General features: G+C 38.7%; 1 protein-coding gene across 5 annotated transcripts in view; it reads left to right on the forward strand.

The window, feature by feature from the left end:
* BMX (BMX non-receptor tyrosine kinase) overlaps window positions 1-22,811 on the forward strand; it is a 52,508-nt gene that overhangs the window by 22,114 nt on the left and 7,583 nt on the right. For 2 of the 5 annotated variants that reach the window (XM_008154927.3, XM_054720477.1), the window contains exons 7-16: window positions 2,459-2,634; window positions 7,985-8,053; window positions 8,716-8,769; window positions 9,099-9,153; window positions 10,634-10,713; window positions 13,189-13,316; window positions 15,994-16,068; window positions 17,110-17,281; window positions 20,518-20,734; window positions 21,648-21,712. In XM_008154927.3, coding sequence (XP_008153149.3) covers window positions 2,459-2,634; window positions 7,985-8,053; window positions 8,716-8,769; window positions 9,099-9,153; window positions 10,634-10,713; window positions 13,189-13,316; window positions 15,994-16,068; window positions 17,110-17,281; window positions 20,518-20,734; window positions 21,648-21,712 — 1,091 coding nt within the window. The remainder of the gene's footprint in view (window positions 1-2,458; window positions 2,635-7,984; window positions 8,054-8,715; window positions 8,770-9,098; window positions 9,154-10,633; window positions 10,714-13,188; window positions 13,317-15,993; window positions 16,069-17,109; window positions 17,282-20,517; window positions 20,735-21,647; window positions 21,713-22,811) is intronic. The other 3 variants (XM_054720456.1, XM_054720464.1, XM_054720470.1) reach the window with 3 other exon arrangements.

The raw sequence follows: 22,811 nt of genomic DNA on the forward strand, positions 1-22,811 counted from the left end.
TTGCTCAAATGAATAAATTTACTAAAAGTCACTGAATTCTACACTTATAAAAAGTGAATTTTATGGTATGTAAATTATACTCCAATAAAGTTTGTTTTAAACACAGCTAAGAGCAGAGTATAATTTAGGAGCCAGACACCATTGCATCTAGTCTAGGGCAAGGAATTTTTTGGGAAATGTGTTGAAAATTATCAGTCAGGCAAATCAGTGACCAAGGTCTGTTTTGATTAGAAGCTGCCCTAGGGATCAGGGATCAGAGAGAATATTGTGAAAAGTATGTTTTCCTTTGTTTCGTTGTTATCAGAGTATTCAGTAGAGGACTTACTGAGCTGACGAAAATTAAAATTTGCTTTCTAGCTATTCTGTTTAGATTTCTGATTAGGGAACTTTCCACTGCATTTATCTTTGAAGACAACCACCCCAAGCTCATAAATTGCAGTGTCCTGCATAACTAAAATTTCCAGGATGTTACGCCCTGGAAAAAAATAAAATACAGTGTGGAAAAATAAAACTTCAGTGTATATATGTAAAATGTAAATTTCTAAATGATGTATAACATGCACTTAAAAAAGTATACAAGTCCTAAATATGTTCAGTTTGATAAAGTTTTACAAACTGAACACAACTTTATAACCCACATTCACATTAACAGAACATCACAGAACCCTAGGGGTACCCTCATGCTTCCTTTCAGTTACTACATTCCACCAACAGTAATCACTAGCCTGATTTATGGCATTATAGATTATTTGCCTGCTTTGAACCTTTATGTAAGTGGAATCATATAGTCATTTATTGTCTGTCTTCTTTTGTTCAATTTATGAGATTTTCTCATTTTTATTATGTGGTTATAATTTATTCTCATTGCCATATAGAATTCCAGTGTGTGAATATGCCACTGTATTAGTTTCTTTTTGTTGTTGTTGTTAATCCTCACCTGAGGATATTTTTCCCATTGCTTTTCAGAGAGAGAGTGGGAAGGAGGGAGGGAGGGAGGAGGAGAGAGGAGAGAGGAGAGGAGGGAGGAGGGAGGGGAGAGAGAGAGAGAGAGAGAGAGAGAGAGAGAGAGAGAGAGAGAGAGAGAGAGAGAGAGAGAGAGATGGAGTTAAAAGAGACACATAGATTGGTTTCAAGTGATCCCCGACCTGGGGGCAGGGGAGGGGGGGTGGCGAGAGATCCCAAAGCCCAGATATGTGTCCTTGACTGGGAATCAAACCTGAAACCCTTTGTTGCATGGGCCAACACTCTAACCACTGAGAACACTGGCCAGAACTCACTGTATTAGTTTCTTATTGCTGTTGTAACAAATTACCACAAATTTAGTGACTTTAAGCAACACAAAATTATTTTGTAGTTCTGAAGATCAGATGTCTAAAATGGGTCCACATAGCTGTGTTCCTCCTGGAGATTTTAGGGGGAAATCTATTCCAGCTTCTAGAGGCTACCTGTGTTTCTTGGTTCCTGAACCGTTCTTCCATCTTCAATGCCAGTAGGGTAGCATCTTCTTTCCTTTCTGATCTCAGCTTCCATACACACATTTTCTCTTAATCTCTGACTTTCTTGTCTTCCTCTTATAAGGGCCCTTTTGATTATATTGGACCTACCCCAATAATCCAGGATAATCTCCCCACTACAAGATCCCTAAATCAATCACATCTATAAAGTCCCTCTTACCATGTAAGGTAACATATTCACAAGTTCCAGGGACCAGGACATGAACATCTTTGGGGGAACATTATTTATCCTACTACAACCATAATATCTTTAATATTTATCCTGATAAAATTTAGGTAATTTCCAGTTTTATCTAACTTAAATAATTCTACTATAAGCATTCTTTTACCTGTCTTTTGATTTTCTTGTTGGGTACGTATATAGACTTTCTAGATCAGTGGTTGGCAAACGGCGGCTCGCGAGCCACATGCGGATCTTTGGCCCCTTGAGTGTGCCACATGCGGCTCTTTGGCCCCTTGAGTGTGGCTCTTCCACAAAATACCACGTGCGGACGCGCACGTACAGTGCGATTGAAACTTCGTGGCCCATGCGCAGAAGTCGGTTTTTGGCTCTCAAAAGAAATTTCAATCGTTGTACTGTTGATATTTGGCTCTGTTGACTAATGAGTTTGCCGACCACTATTCTAGATCATAGGGCATGTGCATGTCCAGCTTAAGTAGATTCTGTAAACAGCTTTTCAATATGGTTCTACCAATTCAAACTCCAACGAGCAAAGTTGACAGTTTCTGTTATATTACTTCCTTCATTCCTCTTTTTCACTCTATTCTTTCTCTCTTTTCCCCTTCCCTCCCTTCCTTCCTCTCTCCCTCCTTCCCGCCTTCCTTCACTCTTAACTTCCTTCCTTTTTAATTTAAAATCTGATATACCTTGGTTGTTAGTTCCTGGTACATGAATCTGTGAGTGTGCTTCACTGTGATCTATTAATATATATTATCCTCCAAAGCTGAAGATTCCTCGAGCAGTTCCTATTTTCAAAATGGATGAACCATCTTCAAGTACCACTCTAGGCCAGTATGACAGTGACTCAAAGAAAAACTATGACTCCCAGCCAAACGTCAATATGCGGTATGTTCCAAGGGAAGATTGCCCTGACTGGTGGCAAGTAAGAAAACTGAAAAGGTAAACCTCAGCTCTTAGTCCGGTTGCCCAGCAGGTAGAACAAACATTACACCACTGCCTTGGACCTCAGTCTCAAAGGACGACACAGGCCTTAGCTGAGATAGGGTTGTCCTGTTACAAAATGTTCACTGTTTGAGCCAGAAGCAGTGGCCCCACTGGGACTGAGCAGCACAATGTTTCCATTTAGTCTATACAATCTAATGATCTAAGTAATACTTGAGCATTTTATTCCATCTTCTTTCTTTCCCCTTCCCTCCTAATAACCCCACATTCCAGAACTCAAATATTTAAATTATGTCCTTTATATGAAGAGTTTAGAGTGGGCTGACTTGTAAAGTGCTTGGGCATCACTGGCCAAATGACAGGTAGAATTTCAAGCTTGCCTCCTGAGGATGTGATTAGTCTCCTCATGTGTGTTTTTTTTTTTAATAAATCTTTATTGTTCAGATTATTACAGTTGTTCCTCTTTTTCCCCCCATAGCTCCCTTCTACCCGGTTCCCACCCCACCCCATGCCCTTACCACCCATTGTCCCCGTCCATAGGTGTAAGATTTTTGTCCAATCTCTTCCCGTACCCCCCACACCCCCTTCCCCCTGAGAATTGTCAGTCCACTCCTTTTCTATGCCCCTGATTCTACTACATTCACTAGTTTATTCTGTTCTTCAGATTTTTTTATTCACTTGATTTTTAGATTCACTTGTTGATAAATATGTATTTGTTGTCACTTTGTTGTTCATAATTTTTATCTTTACCTTTTTCTTCCTCTTCTTAGAGAATACCCTTCAGCATTTCATATAATACTAGTTTGGTGGTAATGAACCCCTTTAGTTTATTCTTGTCTGTGAAACTCTTTATCTGACCTTCAATTCTGAATGATAACTTTGCTGGGTAGAGTAATCTTGATTGTAGGTTCTTGCTATTCATCACTTTGTATATTTCTTGCCACTCCCTTCTGGCCTGCATAGTTTCTGTTGAGAAATCAGCTGACAGTTGTATGGGTACTCCCTTGTAGGTAACTAACTGTTTTTCTCTTGCTGCTTTTAAGATTCTCTCTTTGTCTTTTGCCCTTGGCATTTTAATTATGATGTGTCTTGGTGTGGTCCTCTTTAGATTCATCTTGTTTAGGGTTCTCTGTGCTTCCTGGACTTGTAAGTCTATTTCTTTCACCAAGTAGGGGAAGTTTTCTGTCATTATTTCTTCAAATAGGTTTTCAATATCTTGCTCTCTCTCTTCTTCTGGCACCCCCATAATTCGGATATTGGTACACTTGAAGTTGTCCCAGAGGCTCCTTACCCTAACTTCATACTTTTGGATTATTCTTCTTTTTGCTTTTCTGGTTGGGTATTTTTTGCTTCTTCGTATTTCAAATCTTTAACTTGATTCTTGGGATTCTCTAGTCCAGTGGTCGGCAAACTCATTAGTCAACAGAGCCAAATATCAATGATCAAACAGTACATGATTGAAATTTCTTTTGAGAGCCAAATTTTTTTAACTTATACTTCTTCTAATGCCACTTCTTCAAAATAGACTCGCCCAGGCCATGGTATTTTGTGGAAGAGCCAGACTCAAGGGGCCAAAGAGCCGCATGTGGCTCGCGAGCTGCAGTTTGCCAACCACAGCTCTAGTCTGCTGTTGGATCTCTGTATATTATTCTTTATTTCAGTCAGTGTATACTTAATTTCTAGTTGGTCCTTTTTCATATCCTTGAGGGTCTCACTAAATTTCTTGGAGGTTTCTAGAAGATTCTTGAGTAACCTTATAACCATGGTTTTGAGCTCTATATCCAGATTTTGCTTTCATCCATTTCTTTCATTTGTGACATGTTTCTTTGTCTCTGCATTTTGGCTGCTTCCCTGTGTTTGTTTCTATGTACTGGGTAGCTGCTAAGTCTCCTTGAGTTGATAGAGTGGCCTTGTGTGGTTGGTGTCCTATAGGGCCCAGTGTCTCAGCCTCCCCAGTAACCTGAGGTGGATGCTCTTGGTGTACCCCTTTGTGGGCTGTTTGCACAGTCTTGTTGTAGTTAACCCTTGATTGCTGTTGGTATCACTGGGGGGAATTGACCTCCAGGCCAATTGTCTGAGATGACCAGCTGTGTCTACACTGGAAGATCTGTTGCACAGGATCCACCCTTATGGGACAGGACTTGCTTCAGTAGGGCTTTGGTGCTCACTGAGTCTGCCCCCTTGAGTGTGTCTCTTATGGATGTGAAGAGTTGTAATCTGGTATGGTCTCACACTGACCACTGGGTACACTGGCTCTTGGATCTCCAAGGAGGTGCAAGGTCAGCCACTGTCTGGGGCCGCGCAGCAGGAGCTACAGAGACATCTGCAGATTCCTCCTCTTTGTATGGGGTTTGGAAGAGCCCAGATGAGGCCCAGCTGTGAAGCAAGGCCGCTGCTGCTGCTGCCAGGTAGTGGGCCTTCTTTTGGACTCTCTGGGACTCTCTGACCCAGCTGGTTTGTTTTAGACAAAAGAAAAGGCCATTCATATCCAAAAGCCTTGGGTGTGGCTGTAAATTGGGTGGAGTGGGGTCTCTGGGAATCACCAGGGTGGAGCAAACAGCAATGGCTGCCCTGAACCAGAGAAGTCCCTGGTTCTCCAAGTCCCATGCCCCCATGCAGGAACAATGATCACTGCGAGCACCTCTAAGAGTAAGCCGTCTTCGCGTTGCTGTCCCCATGCCAGACAGTCCAGTTTCTCCCCAAATGTGTCTGGGTCCCCCAGAGTCTCACCTGGAACTGGAGTTCAGAGCAACCGGGAGCTTGTATCTCCCTCCCAGTTTAAAGAGCAGCACATCCAGGTGCAGCACTTTCTGCACCTCCACACCTCTTACCTGTCTCAATGAGCTTTCTTCACCTCTCTAGTTGTGGAATTTCCACTCAGCCAGCTTTCCTGCAGATCTGGATGGTAGTTGCTCTGCCGTTTAGTTGTGGTTTTGATGTGGTTGTGAGAGGCAGCAAGTATAGGTGATTACCTATGCCACCATCTTGGTTTCTCTCAGTCTCCACATGTTTTTAAGCCAAAAGAGGCTACCTAAAGCCAAAATTGAAACTACCTTGAAGACAGTACCTAAACTGTGTATATCACTGGGTTTTAGTACCAAGTCAGCCCCACACTTGATGCTCACTAAATATGAAATTGAATTGTAAGATGACAATAGAGAAAGGCTCAATTGACTACCCTTCCTTATGTGCTTCCTTATACTTCTTCCCCATCATGCTATTCACTGTCTGACATCCTGTCACCCAGTTATTAGCATCCCTCCAGGGTACTGATGTTTGTATTTCTCCACAAAGCATGCAGAGAATCTCTCTGACTCACCATGTGTCGCTTTTGTTTTCTCCTTTGTCCTTTTATTGTTTTATTACTTCCATCTTCACCATTTTTACCTAAAGAAAATGCCTCACTGTACCAATGTACAGCCATAGGGGCTCTAAGGAACTTGAAAGGACATAAATGTATTCTTGCTATTGTCTTCAGTATAACAAGTCATGGTATCTTTCATTCCAAAGTAGAGACAGAATCCAAGTGTATTAATCTATGGCTGGTGTCTGAGGACAGGAGTTACATTTATTTGCCTAAAGCCTAGTGTTCTTGGAAGGAGACCATAAGGAGACAATAAGCCCAGATTCAAGGAGGATGAATGTCTTGTCAACTTTGTGCCAGGTCCCCTCCCCACCAGAGGCCCAAGTGATTCATCGAGGGAGGTGTGCAGTGAAACTGACTGACAAGTATTCAAATAAGAAGTCAGCACTATTGATTCACATGGGGTTGCTGCAGAGCTACCAACTCATAGATTGCCAGATCCTAGCTTTGTTTAAAATGTTGATATTTTGTTCATCATAGATTTTTGCACTAATTTTTATTTTAAAAATGTTTTACTAAAACACTATTTATCTTGGTTACTGAGTTTTTTGACACCACCCTTAGCTTTTGCACCCAAGATATAGTCCCAACCCTAGGTTTTTCCCTAGAACTTCAGGAAACTAGCTGTGTGAACAAAGGATTGATTAATTATTCCTAGCATGAACAGCATTACATCCCCTATGAATGAATTATAATAATTACTAAACACTCTTCATGAAGCTTGAATTGTAAAAATACAGTCATAATTCTCAACTCATATAAGTACATCTGACTTTCTGTCATTCATACTATCTTAGCCTGAGCTGCTTTTTACCTTTATTTTTTCTGAGTAGTAAAATAATCCATGCTCTAATTAAAGCACTCAAACACTGTAGACTCTTCAATGTATATTCCCCTAAAATGTTTTTGATGCATGTTACCATATATATAGAATTAAAAAATCAGGTTCTTACCATGAAGTTTTCTTTGCCACTTGCTCTATTTACCTAACATCTTAGACATTTTTCCCATTTGCATACATGAAGATATACTTAATTTTTAATTAAAAAAATGTAATTGTGGTACAACATAACAAATTTTACCATTTTAGTCATTATTAAGTGTACAGTACATTAGTGTTGCTGTGCAACCTACCTCACTATTTTGAATGTCTATATAGCAATCCATTATATGGACAAAGTTTTTAATTAAAAAATTTTAGTTGAAAATTTTAACTATATTTTTAGCATTTTTAAATATGGATTTTCTTCTGAAGACATGGAGTGAAAAAGCTATGCTAGTGAGCAAGGATGTTTGGGAAGGTGGAGAGGGAAGCACTCCTGGAAATGGAGCCAGAGGAGCATTTCCTTGTTAAGAAAACTTGTCAGTTATGAAGTGTGATTTTTGAATAAGAGCCTGGGATATGAAGGCAAACAGGAAATAGGTATTACATTCCAAGTAAAACAGACTTTGAACTCGGAGAAGTCCTCATGTTCTGCTCAACACCCAAAATGAAATAGAAAAGGATGGATGACAGAGGATGATAAAAATGTTGCTGATCCATCTGTGTCCACATGGAGTTAAAAGTTCAGTATTTTCAAGACTTTTATTTCCAATCACAATAGCAAAGAAAAAAAATAACCTATTTTAAACATGGATGTGATATAATGCTTGCATATATCTATAAGAAAAGCAGGGCTTTCATATATCTATAAGAAAACCAGTAAAGATAATTTATTAATCCAAATTTTCTATTGTTTGGGGCTATTATGAGCCATTATTAACAATTTGCTTTTGTCTATGAATACTGTCAAACTACTGCTTTTTATTGGAGACTCTGCAAGGACAGAAATGTGAAAATGACTCATTAGCTTAAATTTCCAAAGCAAGTGAAACACATGGGTTGCAATGTTTAATAAAGTTAAAACATATCTAACAAAATTACTTTTGTCATTTAACATTTAGAAATAAATATAAATTTATGAAATGTATCTTTTTTTATAGCAGTGAAGATTTTGCATGCAGCAACCAAAGAGAAAAAAATGTGAATCACAGCACCTCAAAGATTTCATGGTATGTCAAATTTAGATAGTCTTTTATACTGGGGATTTGCTTTCATTTGCAAGAAAACTAACCAAATTTTCAATAATTTTGCAACTAGACTTTACATTTAAAGTAAACCCCCCAAATCTATGTAGTTTGCTTCTCTGAACCCTTAAATTGGTCTGAATTGATAACTTGTGGGTTACCATTACCCTCACTCTGATTTTTCACTTCCATCATTGGTGATGCACACTGATGTTAACATGAACACTAATATACCTGGCTCAGGCATCTCTAGCAGGAAGAAAAATAACCTAGAGTTGAATAACTCTTCTCTAAGAATAGCTCTATATACAACCTGACATTTTTTTAACTTTATACTACAGCTGTCCCTGAAGGCATCTTCATCTATATCACGAACCCATTTTTCTGAAAGGCTCAATGAAATCCACATTCCTGGGGACTTCTTGTATCAAACAGCCATTTTCTCATTAAACTGAGCATGAACTCAGTCTTTGAGTCACTCTCTCTTCACTTTGCTGATGCCTTCCCAAGTGCAAAAAGGGAAACCTAATAGTCTACATTTCATTTACATGGATGAAAGGCAGGGTGGGATTTGATATTGTACTGCTAGATACTCAGATTATTTCTTGGTGTTTTTTAAAATTCATTTTGATTCCTCTCTTCTTAAGGGGATTCAATGAGTCAAGTTCATCTGAAGAAGAGGAAAACCTGGATGACTATGAGTGAGTTTTGAAATTTCTGTGTGTACCTCTAAAACTAGACAGAGATGTTTCTATTGTATTTCAGAGATCACCTAGAAGGAGGCCAAAGGTTCTTAAATGCCAGCCCACTTAAAATTAAAGATATGCAGGCCCTACCCAGAATCATAATTGGGGTGTGGAGATTCAGGAATCTATATTCTGAAAAATTCCCCAGGTGATTCTCTGGAGCAGCCAGGTTTGGAAATCCCTGATCTAGGCCAATGTCTCAATTTACAGGTTAGAAAGCTAGATGACAAGTTATGCAATTAAACATTACTAACTGTCAAATATTGAATTCTTTCCTATTGCAGCTGGTTTGCAGGTAACATCTCCAGGTCACAAGCTGAACAGTTACTGAGACAAAAGGTAAATAATCTGGTCTTTAAAATAGCACCTAAGAATGTCTTTCTATTGTTGGGTAATGCACTTCTTATAGAAACCTTAGTGCTAATTAGGCGTCACATCATCATATTGTTGGTTTTCCAGCCTATAGGTTACCATGCCCTTCACATATAGCCACTTCCCCTGTTCCCATTATATATTTCTGTGTAATAAACCACTTCAAAATGTAATGGCTTGAAACAACAACATTTATGATTTCTCACAATTCTGTAAGTGATTCAGCTGGGTCAGCAGTTTTTATGCAGGTTTGGTATAGAGTCTCTCATGTGGATGCAGTCACTGGGGGGTTGGGGTTAGCTGAGGCAATCAACCTGGATGCCATAGTTCTTCTCCATGTGGCTAAATTGGGCTTCCTTACAGCATGGTCAACTCAAGGCAATGGTTGAAGAGGATGAGCCCTACAGTTCAGTGCAAGCACTATCAAGTCTCTGTTTTTTTCATGTTTGCTAATGTCCCATTGGCCAAAACAAGTCACATGGCCCAGCCAAGAGTCAATGTGGGAGGGGACTTCACTAACTTGGTATTTTGACACATTCTTGGTTTCTTATCTACTCTTTCTGAATGTGAATTTGTTTAGAATTAACACAAGTCCTTAAGAAAGACAAGTTGAGCATAGAACTAAAAGATTTGTTCTACACCTTTGGTTTTCTAAAACTTTCAAGAGTATGATATGATGACATGTGCGTTTAGATTTTATTTCTGAAAGATTAAAACATTAAGCTGACATAAATACAAAACAGAAAATTATCAGGGCGTATTCAAAGTTAACTGGTAAGAAAGAGTTGAAGCACACAAGGTAGATCTGGAAAGAAACTGAGAAAAGAAAGAAGCTACACTGTGGGTCCCCTTCTGCACCAACTGTTGAATAATCTGTGTCATCAACGAGATTTAAAGTGAATCTATGAGAAGGATCTCTTACATTTGCAACAGCATGGATGGACCTGGAGAGTATCATGCTAAGCGAAATAAGCCAGGCAGAGAAAGATAAGTAACACATGATCTCACTCATATGTGGACTCTAATGAACAAAATAAACTGATGAACAAAATAAAGTGATGAACAAAATAGATCCAGGGACATAGAACCATGGGACAGACTGGTGAATTTCAGAGGGAAGGTGGGGGTGGGGAAGTGGGGGTGGAGAGAGATTAACCAGGGAATTTATATGTAGATATGCATAGCCCATGGACACAGACAATAGGGCGATGAAGGTTTGGGAGGGGTGGGTGTGGGGAAGAGAGGGTCAATGGGGAAAAAACAAACAAAGGGGACATCTGTAATACTTTCAACAATAAAGAAAATATTTTTTAAAAAAAGAAAGATACAAAATAAAAAATAAAGTGAATCTAAAAGATCTAGTTTCCTACTGCCTACCAGAAAAAAAAATCATTTTCAAGGACAACAAAAATGTTTTCTGTTTCTTTTTATTTTCCTTCCTTTTCAGGGAAAAGAAGGAGCATTTATGGTTAGAAATTCCAGTCAGGTGGGAATGTACACAGTGTCTTTATTTAGTAAGGCTGTGAAGTAAGTATGGCACGGATTTGCTTTTTTTATTTTCTTGTGTATTCTTTGAATATGCTGGGCATTTAGTCATCATATTTAAACTGGAATTTTAGATCAAAGTATTTATGTTGAATGAGACGATTTGTAGTGGCCTTTCTCCCCGCTACTTCCAAGAGGCTGTTCTCAGGGATCCTTTTCTGCCTATCCCAGGAGGCAGCAAAGTGCCCAGTGCACAGCACGCATCAGTAAATATTTGTTAAAAGAATCCTGGGTTACTCCTCTCGATTCAGTCCCAAGCCTAGAAATAGAAAAATAGCATTGGAGCCTCTACATTGTTGGTCCTGGTTACAAGCTGGACTGAGAAACCTACTCCAACATCTGAAGTTAGTAAGTTTTTATAGTGGGTGCAGAGTTAGCAAAAGGTTGAATCAGTGTAGCTGTGTTCCCCAGATAGTTTCTTTCTAGGATGCTGGCCTCTCCATGTGGTTATGAGTTCTGATTTGAAGCCACTCCTCAGGTTCCAAATCCTGACTCTACCATTTATAAAGCTTTCTGGCATTTAGCAAGTTTCTTAAATTCTGTGCCTCAACTTCCTTATCTGAAAATGAAACATAATAATGCTTACTATGTTCCATGAATAAAATAATTTTGTGTATCAGATCAGAACAGTGCCTGGCATATAGTAAACACACAATAAACTAATAACAATTACTATTATTGTTGTTGGGAAAGAGTAATTCTACCTGCTCCATCACCTCCATCCCAACACCTAGGCATAAAAGACCTCCACAGTCATCTCATGCAAATCATCCTTACCAACATCAGGATACCAATTCAGTTTCACAAGCCACTTTCCCATTGGTTGTTAGCTCTTTTTCCTTCTAATCATATTGTGAAGCAAATAGGAAAGCTGTTTTCATTTGCACCATTTTGCAGATGAGAGGACTGAGGTTCAAAGAGAGCGTATGAAGGCCCATCCACAAGATTAATAAATGTCACCTTGAAGCTGTGCCTTTAACAGCCCAAAGTTCATGTTCCTTCAACCACACTTGTTTCTACACTGAAACTCCCAATGTTCTGAAATAATAACATGGACAAAACTTGATTAGAAGCATTTGAACAAAATTTTTTTCTGTGTGCACAATCCTCTTTTAATGGTTGGATTGAATGACCCTCTGCGTTGGTGCCTTCTCCATGGTGTATATATGTATTTTTGCAATAATTAAGTGATAAAAAGTTCTTTTATTTTTAGAAGCTTTTTACAGAATTTCTATCTCCAATTTGAGAGAATAGGATGTATTTTAAGCAGTCATCTGGAATTTTCCAATGCCAGAATTTCCCGATGCATCTCATGTACTAGGTTGCACATCTGGATGCTGGCTGAAGCCAACTCAGTAAGAACTGGTAGAAGACTTGGTTCACTGAATATCAAAAGCTCTGTGGCTCTGTGGTCCTGCAGTTTTAGCCAAACCTGATATCAGAAGTCTTTCTAGTCAAGTTTCTTGACACCAGACTTATTTTTGAAGGTGATCAGGTAGAAAAAATCAGCAAATGGATAAGGAATCAAATTAAAATAATCCAAATCAATGAATACAGAAGCCTTCTTTTACTAAACACCATCAATGGGCTTGAATGAGTTTCATACTGACACTAAGAGCTGTTTAGCCATTTGCAACAAGAAAGTACCCTTTCTCCCTTTTACAATTGCAGTTTTAACTAGGCTGGCATTGCAACAAATACAATTTATTAGCAGTGTCTTATGTGCCAACCATAATGCAGATTGGTATGTATATAATCTCCGCAATCTTTATAACAAACAGATAAAGTAGCCAGCAAGCAGTAGAACTGGACTCAAAGTCCAGTTCTTAACTACTCTGCAATCCTCTCAAATCTAAGACAGACATATTATTCCTGGTTAGCCTAAATCAGTTAGCCTAATTTACCACTGTCTTCTAAAAGTAGAGCAAAAGAAAAATGTTTTATTTACAAATGGTACAAGTTTACATGAGGACTTAAAGGAATCCCCACCCACTCCATCCTGCCCGTTCCACTCCCCCAGAGAGCCTCCTACCCATACTCCAGGAAAGAATACCCACAGCCTAATCACCATTGCCTCCCACATTTTAATTTTCATTATTACCATTAAAAAGAATTACTGTTTAGAATAATGATCCTTAAGAATTGCAGGGCTTTCAATCATCAAAAGAAGATTCCAGCTTTATACTTACTAATGGAGGAACAGTCTAGAAAGTTGGAATTTTATTGTACATGGATTCTGTATGTGCACAAAGGATATGTTGAGTTCAGAGAAGAGCCCTCTTTCATAATTAGTAATTGTCATTAATACCTCCAGAAAAATGCCAGATATCAAGACTGGGAAACCCTCTCTGACTTCCCTCTCCAAAATTTGCAAATACAGCTAATATAACTAACCATCATGCAATGAAGCTTCAATTGTTTATTAAAAATGTTCTAACAGTCTTTCTTTCTTACTAGTGATAAGAAAGGAACCGTCAAACATTACCATGTGCATACAAATGCTGAGAACAAATTGTACCTGGCAGAAAACTACTGTTTTGATTCCATTCCAAAGCTTATTCACTATCATCAACACAATTCAGCAGGTAATTTATTTCAGTTTTTCTTTTATGGGTCCTTGTTGATAAATATCAGCTTTCTTGGATGCTACTGCTCCTCCTAATATCCTCAATTACATAGGGAACCATGAAAGTAAGAAAAAAAATGTTCTCAAGCTCTATGCCTGCTGTGATTTTTAACCCATATTTCCTGGAATATAGCATTATACACTCTATAATGCCAGAAAATTTAAGTTGAGTGAGCTGAATGACTTAAACATAGAGATTGTCTTTATAAAAATATTTGCAGTTTTTTTTCTGCCTATAGAAGTTGATTGCAAAATTCAAACATTATAGATGTGTCCATGTAGGTTATCTCTCCAATGATACACAAGTTGGTGTCTGTTCTGAAATAATTTTTTCTATGCTGGTACTAACACTTATTGTTCATTATTTGTATATATGTATATGCATAAATACATTATATTTTTACTGAGATGAGATCATTCTACACATGCCACTTTCCAGCTGCTTTCTTTATTCAACATGTCTTGGAGGTCTTTGCATACAGATACGTATAGCTTACTTTGGTCTATTTAACAGCTATAGAGAAATCTGTTATAGAATTACTTCATAAGATATTCACCTAACCCTATATTGGTTAACAGTTGGATCATATGCACTATTTACCATTACAATTAATATTTCAGTGCAGTCCTGCCAACATAGCTCAGTGCAACTATATGAGTGTTTCTGTAGCCAAATTCCCTAGAAAGGTCATCTATATATATAAAAGGCTAAGTGACATGACTATCTCACTGGCTGGTAGGTATGACATGCACTGACCGCTGCTGAGCTGCGGCGACTTGGCAGCAGCGGTTCTCGGGTGATGCAACTGGAACCAGAGAGGAGGGAGCCCGATTCTGGGGTGCATCACCCAAGAACTGCCCTCTTGCAATCCGGGACCCCTCAGGGGATATCAGAGAGCTGGTTTTGGCCTGATCCCCGCAGGCCAAGCTGAGGGACCCCGCCTGATGGAGGGACCACACTCACTCTGCAGATGCCCTTCGAGCCTCAGCACCACCCCAGTGTGCTTGTCCTGGAAGGGACTGTGGGAGGTTGACTCCAGGGCATGTCTGGCCCATCTCACCCAGTCCTCCCACCTTCTAATTAATTTCCTTTCGATGTGCACAAATCCGTGCACCAGGGCACTAGTTTCTAAGATAATGGTTAAGAATGTTTAAAATTTAAAGATTGTCAAATGCTTTTCAGAAATGTACACTCCCACCAACAGCAACATCCTTCATCTTCACCAACACATCTTCACCAAATTTTGCCTGATTGACTGGCAAAACTGTATATAGAAATCCTTCCTAATGTAAGTGTTAACTAACCTAATTGTGGTAAACATTTCACAATACATACATGTACCAAATCATCACATTATATACCTTACAGTTATATATGTTATATGTAAGTAACATCTCAATAAATGTAGAAAAAAATAAGTTTAAAAAAAAGAAATTCCCTCTAAATGTCTTTTCAAGACTAGTGCCACTTAGAGGCAGTGCTTGGATGAATTTCCAACAGTGAGTAATAATAAGCTGTGGGCTCAGAGTCAAATCGTGCAACTTTACCTAACCTGATTACATGCACATTAAGTGAATTAGCCTCACTCCTCGCTTTAATTTTGGTTCCTACTTGAATTTTTCTTTTGTTCCAATTTCATCAATTGTTTATTTTAACCTGTAGTGCCTCAAAAGGACCCTTGGCAAGGGATTATATAGACATCTCCAAGTGTGATGATTCCTCTCCAGAGCATGCACAAGCAACCCCACAGGGTATAAGAAAAATAAACAGTAAAATGTTTATTTAGATTGGTTTTTAAAATCTCATTCTCTTAACTTTACTATTTGTGAGGACACTTTATGATTCACATAATGTATCAATACAGCAGCAATTGTGTATATGCATATTTTGGAGGAGTGCACTAATATTTTTTTACAATTAAAGGTGTAAGATTTAAAACAATTGAGGACCACTCATATAAAAAGTAAATAAATATAGAAAAAGGAAGGAGAGTAAAAGAACACCTGTGACAGTTTCTAGGACTTGGAAAACCTCCCACAATTAAAGCAACAAACATATATTTTTGAATGAGTTCTCTCAAGCCACTATAAATACTGATTATTTTAACCCAGCTTTATCATAACTTGATGTAAACAACTAAAATGACTTGACAGTTTAATTTTTTAAAATTCAAGTGGTTTACTTTTTATTTAGTACCCCTATGCACTTTGAATTTTTTTTTACCAAATGTGTGTGCTGTGTTTATACATATTTAAATATAAGACTATAAAAAGATAGCAACATATAAATGGGAATTTTTTTAAATGAAAAATTCTATCAAGCCACTCACTTTGATGGGATTTTCAATATGACATAAAGTGGTTTTATTCTTTTAATTTTGGCTTTACATTGAGCTAATTAGCCAAGTCAAGCAAACTGATACAACTACAGGATGACTATGATCAGAAGGGATTCATTCTCTGCATATCACCATCCTGAACTCTGCTTTTCCAGCTGCTCTGGAGAGAGTATAAGCTGAGGTGTGATGTGATGTGATGTGATGTGATGTGATGTGATGTGATGTGATGTGATGTGATGTGATGTGACGTGATGTGATGTGATGTGATGTGATAATATGATGCTGATTCTGTTGCAGGCATGATCACACGACTCCGCCACCCTGTGTCGACCAAGGCCAACAAGGTCCCCACCTCCGTGTCTTTGGGAAGTGGTATGGACATACATTTGGGCTCTTACACTTCATTTCCTACCTTTTTTTATTAAAATATACATATAGCCCTAGCTGGTTTTGCTCAGTGGATAGAGCAAAACTGAAGGGTCCTAGGTGTGATTCCAGTCAAGGACACATGCTTGGGCTGTGGGCTTGGTCCAACATGCAGGAGGCAGCCAATCAATAATTCCCTCTCATTAATGTTTTTGATGTTTCTATCTCTCTCTTCCTCTCTATTCCTCTCTAAAATCAACAAAAATATTATATATCTATATCTATCTATGTCTATCTATCTATCTATCTATCTATCTATCTATCTATTACTGAAAAAAATAGGGAAGATAGGAAGGCTGTCCTTGTCAGATTGTGCCAGGGAGGGCTTCAGCTCTAATATATTTGTTCATTTTCTAAAAACAAATAAACAAATAACTTTTCTGTCCTCCCAACCTAACTCTGTAATCTCTCCAGCATTTGACAAAAAGACTGTCAAAATTTTTATCTTATTAGATCCAATCATCAGCTTCTAGAACCCCATTACCTGTTAGTTCTTCTTCTAGGATTTTGCGCCTGGAAGAAAGGGAGCCAGTTTTCACCCTTGTGTATTTAGGATAATGACATCCACACAGGTCACATATTTAAGAAAATACGATATTTTACCAAGCTAAGAGCATCAGCACATTTTGGTTTTACTGTAAGCTTTCTTTTCAATGATTATAGCTGCTTTAAGAAATATATTGTCCTATTGGTATTACCACTGAGTCTTTCCATGATGCCTCTGGTGGGCAAAGTGGTTTTACTATAAGCTTTCTTTTCAATGATTATAGCTGCTTTAAGAAATATATTGTCCTATTGGTATTACCATGTGGCCTAATAGGTCATAAGACCACATTACTAAATGTTTTTTAAGTGGTCAACTAAAAATTCTTGCTGTTCTTCATATTGCCAATATGAAACTGTTTCTCGGGAAGAAATTACTTGGGAAGTTGTTAGCCCCAAAGCCTTATATTCTCATCCTAAAGAGCGCCTGTCTTGCCTTATTAGGAATCTGGGAACTGAAAAGAGAAGAGATTACCCTGTTGAAAGAGCTGGGAAGTGGACAGTTTGGAGTGGTCCATTTGGGCAAATGGAAGGGGCAGTATGATGTCGCCATTAAGATGATCAAGGAGGGCTCCATGTCAGAAGATGAATTCTTCCAGGAGGCTCAGACCATGATGTAAGTTTCTTCTGAGGAAAGGCAGTTTAGCCCTCACCATGAGAGGACATTCATGCTAACGGGCCTGACTCTAATATTTGCAAGGCCTGGAGCAAGTGGCCACATACCATAGATATAAGTGCTTAGAAGTTAAAAATCAAGCTAACACACTTAAATAAAATCGGCTGTGCTCCTCTTTTGACAAGTATATCTTCATGACAGCCTGAAAGGCCATATTCAAATTTAGAATTCTGAAAACTCTTTAGAGGAACCAACCTCTGGTTCATGGCCCCCACAAACTCCCCCCTTCCCTTTCTCCTCCCAATCCCTGCTCTGTCCTGCACTATATTCAGTACTTGTGTTCAAACATAGCATTCATATATCCAAGATCCCTCTGTGTATCCCACAAACAACTATTGGCTAATTATCTTGGTTAGGTGGCTCACTCCTGGGGGGCAGATCCTAAAAGAGTCTGCACAGGTCCTAGAAGAGGCCTCAGGACCATGTGGACAGGGTATTATAGTCCTGGTACACCAATTGTGATGGAAAAAGGGATGTATTGTTTCTGAGTGAGCATGTCTCCTTGGCCCTCTGGCCTCCTTGCTCTGTGGAGAGGTACATGGTGGAATGCAGAACACAGTGCGTCCCTGTAAAGCACATGTGTGAGGGCAGGAGCCTCTAGTGGCCAGGACTAAGACAATACTGAAAACGAATGCCCTATAGGCAATATCCTTTTGCTTCCTGGTACCTTCAATACAGTCTGATAAATCCCTTTCTTACCCTATTCTTTCCTCACTGATAATGAACAAATCCTTCCCAATGGGCTTCAACTCCAAGCACTACATATGTATGTATGTGTATGTGTTCTCTTTCTCTCTCTGTTTTAATTCTCTCTCTCTCTCTTCTCTCTCTCTCTCTCTCTCTCTCTCTCTCTCCCCTATGCAAGTACAAAGAATTAATTTAATGATTCTACCTCTTCTTGTCAATATGATGAATCAGACCTTGAAGAGTATCTAACCATACAGCTTTCTCTGAGACTTTCCTGAATATAAACTTTTGTTAGGGCTGGCTACATGGGCATGTAACCCACCCTTAGAAGGGCTTCACACTTGGTTTAAGGCAGATCTGTCACCATCTGAAATTCTTAATAATCTATATATATAAAAGCCCAGCCCAGCGACCATTATAGCGGAACGACCAGAACAACCAGAGTGACTGGTTGCTATGATGTGCACTGACCACCAAGGGGCAGATGCTAAATGCAGGAGCTGCCCCCTGGTGATCAGTGCGCTCCCACAGAAGCTGGGCTTACGGCTGGCAAGTGCAGGCGGGCGGTTAGGAGCAAGCAGGCGGGAGGTAAGGAGCGAGGGGTCCCGGATTGTGAGAGGTATGTCCGACTGCTGATTTAAGCTCAATCAGGCCTAAACTGGCAGTCAGACATCCCCCAAGGGATCCCGGATTGTGAGAGGATGCAGGCTGGGCTGAGGGACACACCCCACCTAAGGCATGAATTTCGTGCACCAGGCCTCTAGTTCTTAAATAAGTGCCCCTGCATTTTCATTTTGCTCCAGTTCCTGCAAATTATATAGCTCATTCTTCTTTTGGCAATTGGACTGTCATCAAACTGGGGAGAGAGCCCTGATGTCTTCTTCCTTTGGTAGGACAGAAAAATCTCATAGAAACTCCCTTAGGCTCATGATGTAACCCCTCCACCCCCATGTCCTGGTATAACTTTAAAACATACTTTTTGCTATTAGAAGGCTGGTAATCAAGCAGAATCATAAAAAGTCATTAACAAATCACCTAGTTATAAAAAAGAGGTCAAACTGTACCGTAAGGGTAAATGTTAAATCCCACATGTAATGATCAACTGAGGCTTATCAGGTGGGGGATACCAGTTGACATGGTGTTCCCACCATGTGCCCTCTGGTTAGTGACAGAATTTGCGCAAGTAAGAGCTTTTATTGGTTAACGGACCTTTGTCTTGCCACAAGCCTTCCCTCTGAAGAGAGAATTGGTGAGTACCAGGTCTCTACAGTTGCTGAAAGATGCATAACTGGGCTCATCACCCTGAGTAATATGATAAGGCATGTCCCTATAGTTAAATCAAGAAGAAAGAAAATAACTAAATATTTAATAATTCCTCAATTATTAAAACATTTAAATGTTGACATATTAAGTTTAAGTTAATTTTACACATCTGAAGATTAAAGAATCATCCTGTAAATTGATAAGAATAGATTACATAAGGACAAGTTGATGAACATCATAACAGATGAGTGCCCATCCATCATAACCTACTAGAAGTGCTATGTCATGTTTTTACTATTTTCTAAATTTATTATTGCAGCAACCTGGATGGAATTGGAGAACATTATGTTAAGTGAAATAAGCCAGTCAGTGAAAGAAAAATACCACATGATCTCACTCATTTATGGATAATAAAGAACATTATAAACTTGAACAAAAAGACAGATACAGAGACAGTAAAGCATCAAACAGACTGTCAAATTACAGGGGGAAAGTTAGGGAGAGGTGGGGGAGATAAGAGATCAATCAAAGGACTTGTATGCATGCATATAAGCATAACCAATGGACGCAAAACTCTGGGGGGTGAGGGCATGTATGGGGGTGGGGTGGGGGGTGGCAATGGTAAGATATGTACACGTATATTATCTTAATTAAAAAAATTGAAAAAAAAATTTATAAATAAAAAAAATAAATTAAAAAAGAAAAATTAATGTAACAATATAATGCATTTTTTTAAATTATGCCTAGTCTTATTTCCCTAACATAGTAGCTATTTTCATTTTATCTATGCCATTAATATTTTGATACAATTTTTTTAGAACAAAATATTTAGACATGAAAGTTAGATGCTTTAAAATGGAAGTGTGGGATTTTAGGGTGTAGGTTCATCCAAATCAGTCATGGAAGTCCTCGAGATGCCAGTAGACTAAACAGGATTTCCAAGGCACCAGACCATTGCTTCCCTGCTTCTCTGAATGAAAGTTGAGCACAGTATCCATAACCACTAAATTGCTGCTGGGGTTATCAATGTCCAATGTAAGACAGCATTTTTTCCTTCAAAGACTAATAAGATCCAAAATAAGATTAAAAGCTTTTTCTTCTTTCCCTGTTCAAGTAGAAGGGGGGAATTCAAACAAACAAATATTTGAGAGTGATACTTTTTCAGGACATCTGGAAAGTGGAGTGTGGAAATTCAATATTTAACTTTGAAAATCTGTTGTTTCCAGGAAACTCAACCATCCCAAGCTGGTGAAATTCTATGGAGTGTGCTCAAAGAGATACCCTATATACATAGTGACTGAATATATAACCAATGGCTGCTTGCTTGATTATCTGAAGAGTCATGGAAAAGGACTTGAAACCTACCAGCTCTTAGAAATGTGCTATGATGTTTGTGAAGGCATGGCCTTCTTGGAGAGCCACCAGTTCATACATCGGGACTTGGTAAGCAAAGCCATTGGAAACTCAAAGAAAGGAAAGAAAGCAATCCACAGTTCCCACCTCCAGCAGTGGGGCCATTGGGAGGAACGGCAAGGAGGCCACCTTAGCTTTTACTTTGCTCACATGTGACTTGCTTAAGCACATGACACTTTCATAATTTAAAAAAATATATATCACAATTTCAAAATAAATTATTTGAAGTTCAGAAAGAATGGAGAAAGTAAAAGAAGCCATCAAGATCTTTGTAGTTGTGTGTCGTTTGAAGGAAAAGGGATGGAAAGGACAGTCTTTGGTCAATTTAGTGTTTCTAGGAACCATTAAACCCAAATTGACCCTTACTCTAAGAAGGGCTTAGTGCTAAAGCAGTCATTTAATACAATAACTGAAAATATAAAAACAAACAAAAACCAGAGAGAAATGAAATTTGTGTATGTGTTTGAGTCAGAAGAGGAGGGAAAAGTGTTCTGCTTGGTATGCACTGGTATTTATTTTTAGAGATTTTCTTGTGTTGAACAGAAAACATGCCATGCACACTAGGCAAGTGCATTTTGAGTCTCTGGTACAGCATTTATATCTTAAAAGTGCATGTTGCTGCATGGTATCCTCAAAGAAGCCTCTCGAACTGATTTTCCCTTCTCGTTGAGGAGCTCAGGTTCTGTGTTTAATGTGTAATACCTTTTGTGTTTGACAAGGATGGATGCATGGGTGAAAATACTTATGAGAACACGTTTTTATTTTGTAAAATCAAAAATTGCAAAGGGAAAAAAGACAACTCCCCAACATTTGGGGTTTTGCTAGGAAATCTTAGATTTTCCTGGGAATTTTGCCAAAGAGAAGAAAGATGACAGAAGATTCATGGTTACCTTTACTACTTGATGATTTTGTGTTGTTGTTGGTTTTTTTTTTTTCTCCAAAGGCTGCTCGGAACTGCTTGGTGGACAGTGATCTCTCTGTGAAAGTATCTGACTTTGGAATGACGAGGTAAGCCAGTTCCAAAGGGGCAGCCAATGAAAGGGGAATTTCCATTCTCAACTCAATGCCATCATAATTAAAGACTCTGTGGGGATACAGAATGTGTGCTGAATTGGGGGCTTAGAAACCTGGATTCCCTTCCCCATACTACCTTTGCCTACCTATGAAACACATTTCCTCACCTGTAAGGTGAAGTTGCACTTTAGAAATTATACAAAGTCCCTTTTTAGTTCTTTCAACATCCTGATAAATATTTTCTAAACTTATAAATAAATTCCACACAAGATCCTAAATATTTAAATATAACATGTAACAGTCAGATGATTTTGGATAAATAATATGTGGATGGATGGATAGATGATAGATAGAGTCCATCAAGGCTCCTTTAGCCCTGTCTGGGGGTTTTCTTAATATATTGTATATCCAAATTGGTAGAGCATTAGCACCAGGAAAATCTTGTTGTCATGTCATTAAATTATGTTTATCATGAAGTAAAGCATTAAAGTAGACTTTGAGATTCTCTTGATGGGTGTTCTATCACCGCTTCATCATTTGGAGAATCATTTTGATTCTGATAGCACTTTAAAAGTCTTCCATTCCCTAATTCTGAATTCTCATACCACTTAAGCCTTAAAGCCAATTTTCATGATTTAACATAGGAAATGAAAACATACATGCTAGCCTTGTCATTGAACAAACATTTATCAAGTTTCTACTAGACTCCTTGGACTTATGGGGCATACTGATATGAATGGGATAGTCCCTGCCCTCAAAATGCCAACAGTTGGTCTAAAGGGCAAGTACATGTTACTGACATTGAGACAAAATACAGCTGTAAAACTGTGCTGACTCAACATAAACTCACATAATGCTGAGGAGGAATAATGCAGTTTCAAACAGATCTGACGAGTTTACCAAGGCCAGCTCTGTATTTAGCAAACATAGCCCTAAAACACCATAGGAAGATCTGTCTCTAAGTTTTCTCCAAAATTCTGTATTAGTAAGTGTTCCTCTTCTGGGACCCGTCAGTATTGCAAGATATCCTTTAGCTGTGCTACCTGCCATCCCTCCAAACATGATACACTGAGTCTCCTGCATTGACATTCCA

Source organism: Eptesicus fuscus, chromosome 1 (genome assembly GCF_027574615.1).
Source record: "Eptesicus fuscus isolate TK198812 chromosome 1, DD_ASM_mEF_20220401, whole genome shotgun sequence".
Taxonomy (NCBI): Eukaryota; Metazoa; Chordata; class Mammalia; order Chiroptera; family Vespertilionidae; genus Eptesicus; species Eptesicus fuscus.